The sequence below is a fragment of the Sminthopsis crassicaudata genome, chromosome 4, assembly GCF_048593235.1.
Source record: "Sminthopsis crassicaudata isolate SCR6 chromosome 4, ASM4859323v1, whole genome shotgun sequence".
Classification (NCBI taxonomy): Eukaryota; Metazoa; Chordata; class Mammalia; order Dasyuromorphia; family Dasyuridae; genus Sminthopsis; species Sminthopsis crassicaudata.
The window spans coordinates 442,809,751-442,823,031 of NC_133620.1; the positions used below are offsets into that span (position 1 = coordinate 442,809,751).

At 47.9% G+C, this 13,281-nt stretch overlaps 1 protein-coding gene and 1 long non-coding RNA gene across 3 annotated transcripts in view; one reads left to right on the forward strand and one right to left on the reverse strand.

Annotated features, from left to right (window-relative positions):
- Positions 1 to 13,281, forward strand: part of LOC141541196 (uncharacterized) — a 105,880-nt gene that overhangs the window by 42,524 nt on the left and 50,075 nt on the right. The gene's annotated exons all lie outside the window — the stretch shown is intronic.
- SELENBP1 (selenium binding protein 1) lies at positions 79 to 9,803 on the reverse strand. Its single transcript, XM_074265398.1, has 12 exons — positions 9,122 to 9,803; positions 6,991 to 7,044; positions 6,611 to 6,723; positions 6,278 to 6,463; positions 5,776 to 5,896; positions 4,630 to 4,812; positions 4,145 to 4,323; positions 2,779 to 2,857; positions 2,574 to 2,695; positions 2,211 to 2,303; positions 1,934 to 2,052; positions 79 to 1,640 (listed from the first exon to the last, which is right to left on the reverse strand). Exons 1-12 carry the CDS (start codon positions 9,123 to 9,125, stop codon positions 1,478 to 1,480), a joined length of 1,416 nt encoding a protein of 471 aa, XP_074121499.1. The 5' UTR covers positions 9,126 to 9,803; the 3' UTR covers positions 79 to 1,477.

The following is a 13,281-nucleotide window of genomic DNA, read 5'->3' on the forward strand; positions in this document are numbered from 1 at the left end:
TGTGGTAGACCCAGACTTTGGATATCAGATAGTAAAGCTTATTAAAGGGTCATTGATTTGAACCTCATTAGCACATAATTTTTTTCTTTTATTGTAGTAAGTTTATTTGTTTTTAATATATGTTACTTTATGAATCATGTTGGAGAGAAAAAACACAGAGCAAAAACCATGGGAGAGAGAAACAGAAAAAAGAAGTGAACATAGCATGTGTGATTTACATTCAGCCTCCTTAGTTCTTTCTCTGGATGCAGATGACTTTTTTTGTCCAAAGTCTATTGGGATTGCTTTGGATCACTGAACACTGAGAAGAGCCAAGTCTTTAATTGCGATTGATCATCGTACAATCTTGCTGCTATTGTGTACAATGTATTCCTGGTTCTGCTTGTTTCGCTCAGCATCAGTTTGTGTAAATCTTTCCAGGCCTTTCTAAAATCAGCTGGTTCATCACTTTTTATAGGACAATAATATTCCACTATCTTCATGTACCACAGCTTGTTCAACTATTCCCCAAATGATGGGCATCTTACTCCTTTTCCCATCCTTTGCCACTACAAAAAGGACTGCTACAAACATTTTTGCACATGTGCGGCCTTACTCCTCTTTTATGATCTTTCTGGGAAACAGATCCAGTAGAGACACTGCTGGGTCAAAGGGTTAGTTTTATAGCTCTTTGGGCACAGTTCCAAATTGCTCTTCAGAATGTTTGGATCACTTCACAACTCCACCAATAATGCATTAGAGTCCTAGTTTTCCCACATCCCCTCCAACATTTATCATTATCTTTTCCTGTCATTTTAGCCAGGTGGTATGAGGTGGTACCTCAGAGTTGTTTTAATTTGCTTTTTTCTAATCAATAAGCACTACATTCTTTTAAATTTTTTCTTTAGCATTTTAAAGGTTTTGATTTCTATTTTTCTCCCTTCCTCCCATCCTTCCTTCCTCCCCATGGCAGCAAGCATTCTGATAGAGGATATACATGTACAGTCATATTAAATGTATTTTCATATTTATCATGTTGTAGCACTATATTATAATCGCATGGGCTAACCAGACACATGTAATGGATGTGGAGTTGGGTTTACAAGCTCATAAAACTCTTGCATGCTTCCTTAGCCTAAGCAAAAAAGGCCAGCTGTGCTGGGAATATACGTCTACATGCAAATGCCTATCTCCCTCAATTATAAAAGACTCAAGGGAAAGTATTTAGTTTATTCCTTAATACCCACCACCAGTGGGAGGAGGGAGATGGTAAGATGCCGGCAACATTGAGGTTAACCAAGAAACCATATAAAAATAGCAGATGATGAGCAAATACAATCAGGGATTAAAAAGGGAGCTGCTTCTCAAGATTCCAGACCAGGATCTCCCTTCCCCAAGGGTGGAGTAGGGATGGAGAAGGAAGTTGGAAGGCCCCTGCCAAGAGGCCCAGACATGCAGAGCCTGAGGAGTGTGGGCTCGGAAGGAGGGCAAGGGCAGCTCAGAGCCAGATATCAGAGGAACAGTCACCCCCAGGGTAGCGGAGCTCATGGGCTAGGGCTGGGCCCAGAGGTTCCTTCCCAAAGTCCACCAGGAAATCAGGGTTCAGGGTCAGGCCCCCCTTCTCTGTGTCCACATCAACCTGCAGCATCACGGAGCCCTCCCTGGAGGAAAAGGGAAATATGGATCCATGAAGTAGGAGAAGATATATGGGAGAAGGAGAAGGTCAAATCCTTCTTTCCCTTGGGATTCTCTTGGTCACTCCTCCCCCACCCAAACCATGGGAATTTTCCCTCTCCAACTTGGACACTTCTGTGGGATGACGTTTAGGGGCGAGTTTTCTGGGTTTCTCCTTAAGGAACCAAGAAGTGTGTGGGCTTGGAGAAGCCTGGCAAGGAGTTTCTTTGGGGTGGTGGCGGGAGAAGGAAAGGGATGGGGAAGAGAGGCTGGCTCTTACTTAATGAGATCAGGGTAGAACTGCTTATCCCAAGCACTGTATAGGGAAGTGGTGATGTAGAGACGCCGTCCGTCCAAGCTGAGCTGGATCATCTGGGGACCCCCCTGGACCTTCTTACCCTGGGGAAGAAGCACAAAGATCCCAATGGCCTCTGCTGAGATAACTCCAAACATCCCTCTCTCCCCCTTCTCTCCCACATAGGGTAGAGAGAGGAAAACTCTTAGGTCAGGGTTCCAGCCCTTGGGGATGGCTTCCTGAGGGAAGGAGGGGCTCTTACCTTGATCACCAAAGGCTCGGGTTGACATTTCAATTCCTTATCCTCTAGGACTCGCACAGGGCCTCCCTGAACAATGCTGCCCCCAGTGAATAGCTGATGGGGAGAGAGACGAACACAAGGCCACTGCTGTCTCCCTTCCTTTGAGTTGTGTCCAACAGCCGGTCCCAACCCCGCTCCCCCTCCCAAGCCCACTGTGCCCCAGCCTGGCTCCTGGTTGGCTCTCCTTGCCAGCCTGCTGGGCTTTTTGCCTTCCCTTCCCTACTTTATCTCCTCAGTGATCTGTCCTGCTTCCCCTTTCCCCTTCCCCCTCTCTTTTCCTTGACTTTTGCTCCCTTTCCGTTTTCCTCTTCCCTGTTCCACAACCTGTCCCACGAGGCGGGGCCTTTGGGGGTCTGAGATGTCGTACTGCCTCACATCTCCGTGGACCCAGTTGCTGAAATAGAGGAACCGATCATCCAGCGACAGGAGAATATCTGTGATCAGGCCTGAAAGGAGAAGAAAAGGATGGCTTGATTCCGGGATTCCCTGCTTCCTGCAAGCAGTAAGACGCCCTCCCCATGGGGCTCACCTGGCATGTCGGGCAGCATCCACCCCTCCACTTTCTTGGATGGCACCTGGATCACCTTCTCAACTGCCCACTTCCCGCCCTGTATCAGAAAGAAGGGATGGGACAAAAGAGACACATTCAGACCCCTCCGCTTGGAAGCAGAGAAAAGTTGGTTACCAAATGTCTATTGAGCATCTCTGTGCTGGCAGGGTTTGAGTATGGTAAGAGGACCAAGATCACGGGAAATAGCAGCTAGGGGAAGTGGAGGTGCAACTGTGGCCTTGTTTTCTTAGAGGTGGGTCTAAGAATGAGGGATAAGATTAATGGAGAGGGTCATACTTCGTCATCCTTTTAAAATTTTTAGTTTAGATTTTGATTTCTGAGTTGAATCCCTCCTTTCCAACTCCGCATTAGAGAAGGCCAACATTTGATATAGATTGATCTGTGTGTGGAACTAGTGTATTTGCCAAGAAAACCCCCCAAAAGCACCAAGAAGAATCAGACATGATGAAAGTGACTGACTGTAATATGTGGAACCATACAACTCATACTTCTAGATATCCGTTCTTTCTCTAGAGATGGATAGCATCTTCCTTCGTAAGTCTTTTGTATCTGAACAGTCATGTTACTTGGAATAGCTTAATCATTCAGCTTTGAATCATTCACCTTTGAAGGGTATTAGTTACCACATACAATGTTCTCTTGGTTTTGCTTATTTCACTCTTCATTGTGTCATGCAAGTCTTTCAAGTTTTTCTAAAACCAATCTCATTATTTCTTGTATCACAGTAGTAATTTTTTTATGATATAACTCTTTTGCTTAATAGTATTTTATTTTTTCCAATTACATGAAGAGTTTTCAACATTCATTTTTGTAAGATTTACCCCCACCCCCCCACCCCCGAGGCTGGGGTTAAGTGACTTGCCCGGGGTCACACAGCTAGGAAGTGTTAAGTGTCTGAGACCACATTTGAACTCAGGTTCTCCTGAATTCAGGGCTGGTGCTCTCTCCACTGCGCCACCTAGCTGCCCCCTTTTTTTGTAAGATTTTGAGTTCCAAATGTTTTTCCTTCTCTTCCTTACCCCCTCCCCAAGACAGTAATCTAACACAGGTTATATGTGCACAATCATGTTAAACATATTTCCATATTAGTCACGTGAAAGAGGAATGGGACAAAAGGGAAAAACCACAAGAAAGAGAAAATTTTTAAAAAGTAAAAATAGTATATTTCAATCCACATTCAGACTCCATAGTTATTTCTCTGAATGTGGATGGCGTTTTCCATCACAAGACGATTGGAAGTATCTTGGATCACTGTATTGCTGAGAAAAATTAAATCTATTGAAGCTGATCATCACACAATGTCAGCAAAGTATATTCTACTCACCTCAGTCTTGTAGAAACGCTGGATATTAGAGCTGAGGGTACACCCCACAAAGCCCTGAGAAGCAGCTGGGTCATGCAAGAATCGTATCTCCAAGGGGATTAGTCCGTCCTCCAATTGTAGAGTCTGTATAAGCTCCCGACGCTGCCAGTCCCAAACATGCAGCTGGCTCCCGTACAGCCCTAAGAGGGATGGAGAGTTGGCGTACAGAGAGTAGGAACAGGAAATCCTTAGCTATCAGAACACAAAGGTTAAGGGGTGAGAGAGAACAGTGGGGACCGAGGCTGAAGACCAAGGCAAGAAGCTGGATCCGAACAAAGGATTCTAGGAAGAGAAAATAGGAAACTGGAGCCAAGTCTGGGATGGAGGAAAGAACGCTCAGAGCCTTGAGGCCCTATCCCCAGGAGTCTAAAGCTCAGGATGGGAAAAGTGGGAGGAAGGAGGAATGAGACCCAGCAAGCTGGGAATCGGAGTAAGAGGGCCCTCACCGGCAGAGACATCCGCAGGCCTGAAGCCATCCTTGAACACATTGGGGGCGCCCCACTCGGAGCTGATCAGGACATTGTGCCGAGGCTGGTACCAGAAGTCGTAGCCCATTCGAGCAGCCCCTCCGGGCTTCTGCCAGGTCCCCTTCACCTCAAATGTCTCTCCATCCAGCAGCACAAACCCTCCTGAGGAAGGGAGTATGGAGAAGGGAAATCGGAGACTCATCCCACTCCAAGAAGGTAGTCCTGTACACGGGCACGAGCTTCCAGGTAGCACACAGTTCCCAGGGTCTTATCTCCAGGACTCACATTGAGAGGGGGTCCCTGGGCCCTTATGCTAGCATTCCTTTGCTTCCTGCCCCTCACACGTAGGGGGTTCTTAATGCAGCGAATGCTTTACTTAGAAATGTTGGAATCTGAAGACTTTGGAATTCAGCCTTCATTTTACAGATGAAGAAACTGGTCTGTGAGGGTCAAATTAATTGACTAAGGACATAATTGTTAGGAAGTCTACATCCCTCCACAGCACTCTGGTGCCCTAGTGGAGAAGGGCCCAGTATTCCTGCCCTCCCCAACAGCTCTCCACCTCTTTGAGGCAGGTCACCTTGAGTACCAGGAAGAACAGGGACCCAGTTAAGGCAGCAAACATTTATTAAGGTGCCAAGTCCTGGGGGTACAAACCCCTTCCTTCCCTGATCACCAAGGCCATCATCTGGGGACCAGTCCAGGAGATGGGGCCTAACACTTGCTCTGCTAGTCCTGTAGCCCCTGCCTCCTCCAGAGCCCTCCCCAATAAAGACCCAGAGAAGAAAGTCTTGGTTCTGGCCCATGGTTCAACATCAGAAATATAATTTTATCAATAGAAATGACACTCAGGAGGATGCATTAACGTCTGCTTTGCTGCTGCACCCTGAAGTCTTGGGGCCATTAGATTAGAACCTGAGCTTCTGGAGAGCAGAGCCTCTCCTTTCCATTTGGACACTCGGCACCCAGCACAGTGCTTGGCACATGGGTAAACACGAGCTTTTTCTTTCACTTAGTATGTGAGCAGCCTCTCAGATTGTTCCCCAGCATCTTGAGGTAAAGCTAGCCCTCATCCCGCCTCTGCATCCCCTGTCCGACAAGAACCCTTTTCTTCCCCGCCGATACCTTTAGCGTTGCCCTTTGCATCCCCCAAGGCACTGATCATCACTTCCCCACTGGGCAGACAGTGGGTGGTGTGCAGGTAGGCCAGGTCACACTTGGATATCACTTCTGTGGGCTCCACCACCTGGATGGAAGTGGGGAGCAGGATCAGCAACCATGGGGCTCGTGTTCCCCCCATCTTCCTGGTTAGTTATCTCCCAATCTTAATTAGAACATGAAAAACTCCCCTTCCCATTCCAGAGGTCGGCTCCCTTTGGAGGGGGGCAGTGGAATCGCTGTTAGCAGCCCAGCAGATGCTGGGCCACCTGTGGTTCTACCTTCTGTGCCCCAGCTGCCCTGCATGGAGAGCTCACTCTAGATGGGGGTATCCCACACTTCCCCGGTTCAGTCTCTCCTATTGCAGCAGGAAACTTCCCACTAAGAGCGGACTTGGGGGAGGGGTTCTTTGGGAACAGAGGGAAGAGGTGGACATTGTGGATCTTGCGTGGCCAGGAGAGGGACCTGCCTTATGCAGCTTTGGGGCCCTGGGCTCAGTGGCCACGTCCACCACGTAGATGCGGGAGGAAATGAGACTGGGCAGGATGAGCTTGGTGCGGGATTTGCTGCTGTCGCCAAAACAGCTGCTGCAGGTGTTCCAGCCGGAGTGATGCAGCTCATCCTTCAGGTGCGGCATTGGCAGCCTGTGGATCACCTGAGGACACAGCCCAGTGGGCAAAGGAGGAAAGGGCTGTGGCAGAAGCCCCCTCCCAACTGAGACAGAGGGGTGCCATCCCCCCTGAGATACAAAGACAAATGTGGGGGCAAGGGGCTGAGTGGGAGAGCTCTGGGCCCATCTTACCTGGCTGTAGAAAGGAGACTTGGGGTCCACATCAACAGTGGCCAGGTAGTCAGGGGCCTCTGTGCCCGTGTTCCTGTAGATACAGGGCAGGTAGAGAAGCTCTTCTCTGGGCCCTGATAACAAACAATGGGTCAGCCTACACAGACCTGGCAGAGGACACTAGGTGAGGTCCGAGAATGGGCACAGTGTGGGAGAGGAAGGGGCCGGAACCCATGGGGAGCCGAGGCCGGGGACCCCCAGCCAGATCCTGCCCATTCAGCAGAGAGGCTCTGCCCAGTCACAGTGGAGCCCAACCGCCTTCAAGGGCGGTGTTCTCTGAAGGGCATCGAGTGCTGGGCCTCCTGGCACTCTCCCTGTCCCGGGGCAGCAGGTACACTTGCCTTTCATAGCATCCATAGGCGTGGGATAGCCGGGTCCACATTTCTCACATTTGGCTGTGAAGGAGAGGGAAGTTTGGATCAGAGAGTGGCTCATCTCTGTGTTTCCCCCAAGACCCACGTTCAGGCTTCCTCCATGGCCTGCGTCATCTGCTCAGTTGGCACAGGCTCTGGTTCAGTTTTCTACCTTTCTAACAAGGGTATTTCCTCTCCTCCATTGTCATCCTCCTCCCATTGGAAAGGAAGGAGGGGGGGAGAATGACCTGGAGACTGATCATGCGTGTCTGGGTCTTAAGAGGGCAGAATTCAGGAAACTGAAAAGCTTTTTTTTGCTGATATCTCCAGAGTCTCAGAGAAATGTCGGTAATCCTCTGGGAAAGAGCAGGCAAAAGTAAACTAAGAGGGACCCAAGCTGGGTGTGGTTAGGCAATACTCAGTCCTTCCTGGGGCTTCTTGCCAGGGACCCACATTATATAACCAGAAGCCTGAATGCCATAAGCTCCAAAGGGAAGGGCCCAGAAGGGGCTGCTGCAGGTGAGGGGCCATGATGAGTACAAGATGGCTCCAGTCGTTCCGAAAACTGTGGTGGAAATCATCCGGGGGCGGGAAGGGACAAGATATTCTGGAGTGATTCCAGGGGAAAGGAATTCTTTTTGGTGGAAACTGCCACTTATGCATCTGTTCGATAGCCCCCAGTTTGGAGGTGACGCTGGAAGGACTGGGGAGAAGAGCTACACATTGAGAAAGAGTAAATAGAGGGTAAGAGAGGAAAGAATGGGAACTGGGTCTGCTTCCAACCTCCTTGCATCACGGCTAATCTGGTCTGTCTCTAGGACTGAGGGTTCTCAGATGTGGGGAAGCCAGGGGAGACTTGATCTCCCCTAGATCCCTACAGCTGTGATTCTGCTGACGCTAACCTATGAGTGGAGAGCACCGGCTCATGGGCCCAGGGATATTGGGTTCAGAAGGCAATCTGGCTTCTGGCAGGGTCCCGCTTGAGTAGAGCTTGGGAGGAACCACAGAGAAGGGAATTAAGGAGACCTGTTTGACCACTTTATGGCCCTATGCTGGCATTTTTGCACTATATAGGGGAGAGACATAGGAAGAGAGGGAGAGACTCCAAACACAAAGGCAGAAATACTGAGATGCAAAGACATGTGAGATCAAAAGGGAGTTGGAGATTTCCGTCAGAAAGATTAGATCTCATCTCTCCTCCGAGGGGCAGCGTAGCCACAGGCCTGGAGTCAAGAAGACCCAAGCTCAAATGTGGCCCCAGACAGACTAGCTGTGTGGCCCTGGGCAAGTCACTTCACCTGTTTTCCTCAGTTTCCTCATCTGTCAAATGGAGAAAAAGCAGCAAACTGGCAAACCACTCCAAAAGAATTCCTAGAGACTGGATCTCTCATCTTGGGTCCTATGTTCCCTCCTAACCACTTCTAGCTCCTCCATCGGCTCATCAGAGGTTCCAGATGCTGGTTGCTAATCAATTCCAATCCTCCCACCTTAAAAAAGGGCCCCAAGGAAATCCCCATCCGGGATCCTCTCCGGGCCAAGCACCCACATAGCTCAGAACTTCACATGGTTCCAGGAGATGAGCCCAACTCTAGCCTGTCTACCAGGGACCGGTTGACAAATCAGGGCTGGACTGTGCAGAAAAGAGAAGGCCACTAAAGCCTCGGACATTTCCTCTCCCTAAGCGGCCTGGGATATCTGTGTGGCCAAAGCCGACCTTGGGAGGGGTGAGGGTGCGATTTTGGGGCTCACTGACCCCGGACAGAGTCCAGTACTGATGCTGCTCTCACCCAACTGAGGCAACATAAGGTCAAAGGGTGGTTCTGGTGGTCTGGCGGATCACAGGCCCACAAGGGGGAAGGGGAAAGCACTCTCCCCATTTTTTCTTCTAACCCTGAAAGGGCAAAGTCTGGGGAGCTCAGGCCCGGCTGAACTGGGAGGGAAAGAGGAGTCCTCCCAGTCTGATTGTGCTCCCTCCATCTGGATCCTGGCGGAGCTGACGGGACCGGCTGAAGGGAGGAGAGGAACAACTTAGGGAGGGCGGGATGGGGCCCGGGCTCTCCGGAGCCTTCTGGGTGTCTGGCACAGTAGGGAGAGGAGGAGAAAGTGGCTGCACTCTTACCCATGCTGTTCACCTCTGCTCTGCAATCTGGCTGGCGCTGCTCGAGGCTGCAACTGGGGATTGGGCAGGAAGGAGGGGAGGGAATTTATGTAACCCTGGGGGGTGGGGCAGGGGAGGACCCTGGCATCCGGCCCGGGGGAAGGCGCATGGGCTGCTGCTGGCCAAGGCTAACCAGTGGTCTGAGCCTTGTTGGTTTAAAGTGGGGGGAAGGGCCGGTGAGGAGGAGGAGGAGGAGAGACAGGGCCCTCTCTCGGGAAGTTTCCTCAGGTTTGGCAGGAGATGGCTCTGTTCTGCTCTTGTTCTCGGATCTGCTCTCCCATCCGAGGCCCTCTGGCCCCAGCAGAGCCTCTTCTTCCTCCCCTACTCCCAACTGCCCAAACCACGGGCCTACTGTCCACTTTACTCCGCTGCCCTCTGCTGACCCAGCGGTGACTGCCTCCCTCCCACCTTCCCCCCAGTGGACAGTTAGGCTCTGCCTGACCACAAGGGGGTTCGGGTGGCGTTTTGAAAGGAAGAGAAAGCTGTCTCCCTATTATTATCTTTATGACCTTCTCCTCTTTCAGGAAGTTTGAGGGAAAGTATCTGCCACCCCCTCATCTCCCAGCCCAATTTTCTTCTAGTCCCCGAGGGCAAGGGGACGGGGCAGGAGAGCAGGCCAGTTCCTCGGGCTTGGTTGTGGCCAGACAATTATGTTCACTGGGCTTGCCCCGCTATAAAACGGGAGCACTTTCCGTTGCCCCTGGGTCACTCAGCCCTAGAAGCAGCTTCCTAAGGGCTACTGCTGGCGACCTTAGTCTCACCTATTGTGGCCCAAACTCTGGCAAGGTTACAGGGCCTAACAGGCTGAGGGCCTGATGTTTTCATGGAGAGAAAGGTGTCAAGGGAAGGTGGCTACTAATCACACTTCTAGCTCTTTCTCTCCCTTCCCTCCAACTCCCTGATGCAGGTGTGGGATCTATCTTCCAACGCACATCTCTGATCATGTTACTTCCCTGAGCAAATATTTTCTTTTTCTTTCTTTTTTTTTTTTTTTTTTTTTTTTTTTTTTAATAATAGCTTTTTAGGGGCAGCTAGGTGGTGCAGTGGGTAGAGCACCAGCCCTGAAGTCAGCAGGACCTGAGTTCAAATATGACCATAGATACTTAACACTTCCTAGCTGTGTGACCCTGGGCAAGTCACTTGAGCCCAATTGCTTCAAGGGAAAAAAAAGCTTTTTATTTTCAAAATATATGCAAAGGTAGTTTTGAACATTTACCTGAGCAAAACCTTGTGTTTCAAATGTTTTTCCTTTACTTCCCCCCACCCTCCCCTAGACAACAAGTAATCCAATATATACTAACCATGTGCAATTCTTCTATGTGTATTTACACATTTATGATACTACGCAAGAAAAATAAGATCGAAAAGGGGAAAATGAGAAAGAAAAAAAAGTAAGCGGACAACAACAAAAAATGGTGAAAATGCTACATTGTGATCCACATTCAGTCCCCACGGTCTCTCTCCATCACAAGTTTATTGGAATTGGTCTGAATCATTTCATTGTTGGAAGGAGCCACGTCCATCAGAATTAATCGTCCTATAATCTTCTGGTCGCGTACAAAGATCTGGTTCTGCTCACTTCACTTAGCATCAGTTCGTGTCAATCTTTCCAGACTTTTCTGAAATAAGCCTGCTCATCAAATGATGTATTTGTAAAGCACTTAGCTTAACACCTGGCACATAGTAAGCACTTGTATAAAGGTTAGCTATTAATGTTATAATTTTATATTTATTAAATCCAAACTCTTTAGCTTAGTATCCAAGGCCTTCCATGCTTAGGCCCCTACCTACCTTCCTACCTTTTCATATTTTTCACTACCACTTCCCTGTGCTGAAGTCAGATCTACAATCTTGTCCCTTAATGCATTTACGATTTTGTTACCAAGACTTTGGCCGTGCTGTTCCTTAAGTCTGAACAGGCTTTCCTTTCCTTATCTATCTGTTAAAATTCCCCGGGGCCCAAAAGAGTAATTAAATCCACATGGTGATTTATTTAGCAATTCATACTGTTGGAAAAAAATTCGATTTGGAAACAAATCAATTTCAAAGATCCAGAATCTTTCATTCTACACCCATTGGAGTATAACAGAATGTTAAGAATCAAGTCACCTGGGTTCTTATTGGTGGAGGGGATTGGGAGCCGCTAAAATGAGAGGGAAAGAGGGATAATTTTGTGACATTCCTTAAATGGGGTGTCCTTTGGGAAGGAAATAATCTTGAGACTATTCCAAAATTAGGTGACAGAAGCAGCTGAGACTTCGCTTCACAAAATGGTGGATGAAGATAAATGGGAATCTTGAATGAATCTTTTCCTTTTTTGTCCTCAACTAGCTGCAGTTTCTTCCCCTAGAAAGCTGCAATGAGCTGCACTTTGTGTAATGACCATGGCAGATATTTATTTGTGCGCACCATGTTCTATGTTCCTCCAAGGCAGCCAGGGACAGGGTCTACTCCATCTTTGTGTCCTTCTGGGGGCCTTGTGCAGCCCCTGTGCTATTTGTTGAATGAATGGATGAATAGAACTTAGCTTAAGGCTCAGGGAACGGTCACACAACAAAGAGGGGGTAGAGCAAGTATCTGGGGCCCCCTCATCCATTCACTTTGCCACACAAACACCTAAAGGCTATCTCTGAAGCTTGTCAAAGGACTGGCTCCTTGCAATAATGACCCCTCCCTGTTCCATTTCTACTCTCCTTTTTCCCAGAAACCTGCTGAGACCCAGTGAGTGACTTTTTGTCTGTAAAAAACACTTTAATCTCCACAGATGAAAGCTCCAGGGTGGGGTTTTATAGAGCTAGAGAGTTTGGGGTGCCAGAGGTTTAGGCCTAAGGTTATCGTAATTGTGGGCTCCCTAAATTAGCTAGGATGAGCAGGAAATAAAGCTGGGCCCTTAGGGGTTATCTTAGACCTCAGCGGAAGAAAGCATGTGTTCAGGAGTAGACATACCCAGCGAAGGGGCCCCAGTTGGGCATTTCTCCATGGGAGCCCAGCTTCCACTCCCATTATTTATTACGAGTCTATTATGTGGGGAGCCCTGTGAGTTACAAAGTTTAGGCAATAGATGGATATAATAAGCTCTTATATAAAAGTTATAATCATCATCACCATTATGGCTGTTATTAAACTCCAAACTCTTTAGCTTCCATGCTTTAGTCCCTAATTTTCTATTTTTTCTACTTTATTTTTCACTCCTACTCCCCTATGCTGAATATCAGCCAAGCTGGTCTACTATCTCTTCTCTGAAAACATCTTGTGATTTCATGTTACCGAGCCTTTGGCCATGCTGTTCCTCAAGTCTAAAGTGTTTCCCCTTTCTATATCTAACGTTAAAATCGACCTGATTGCTTAGGGTCCAATCCAAATACTATCTCCTTATTGAATCCTTTTGTTTTTATTTTTTTGCCCCCCAACTAGTTGCAATCTGTGGGGCTGACAATAATAAGTTAATCATTTGCACTGTGCTGAATAAGTATTGGGGATATAAAGAAAAACAAAAATAGTCCTTACCCTTAAGAAATTTACATTCTAATGTATATAAATAGACATCCAAATTACTTACAGAATAAATGAAACCTCAGAGCAGCTTGGGATGGAGTAGGAAAGGTGATATTTGAACTGAATCTTAAAAAGAAAGTCACAGATTTTAAGAGGCAGAAGTGAGGAGGGAGAGGATACCACCGCGAGAGAGTCTGTGAAAAGCCAAGGAGACAAAAGATGCAGCAGATGTCTGAGGAGCTAGAAAGAAGGTCTCTTTGGCTGGACCATGGAGCACAAGGGACAAAATAATGTGTAAAAAGAATGGAAAGGCAGGAAGAGCTACGGGTCATGAAAACCAGAGAGAACAGCCAGGAAGAGGGCAAGGTCAAGGATGGTGCAGAGAGGTCAAGGGGGATGACTGAGAAGAGGCCTTAGATAACTTAGGAGAGAATATATTTTTTTAATTAAATATTTTTAGTTGATATCTTTTATTTACATCTCTAACATTGCTCTCAATACTCCCTTTCCCTAGTCATTTTCTATAGCAAATTATACTTTAGAGGGGAAGAAGAAAAATCAATACAAATGATCAATATTTTAAAAATATCAAAAAATATATGCTATGTTCATACCTTTGGATCCCC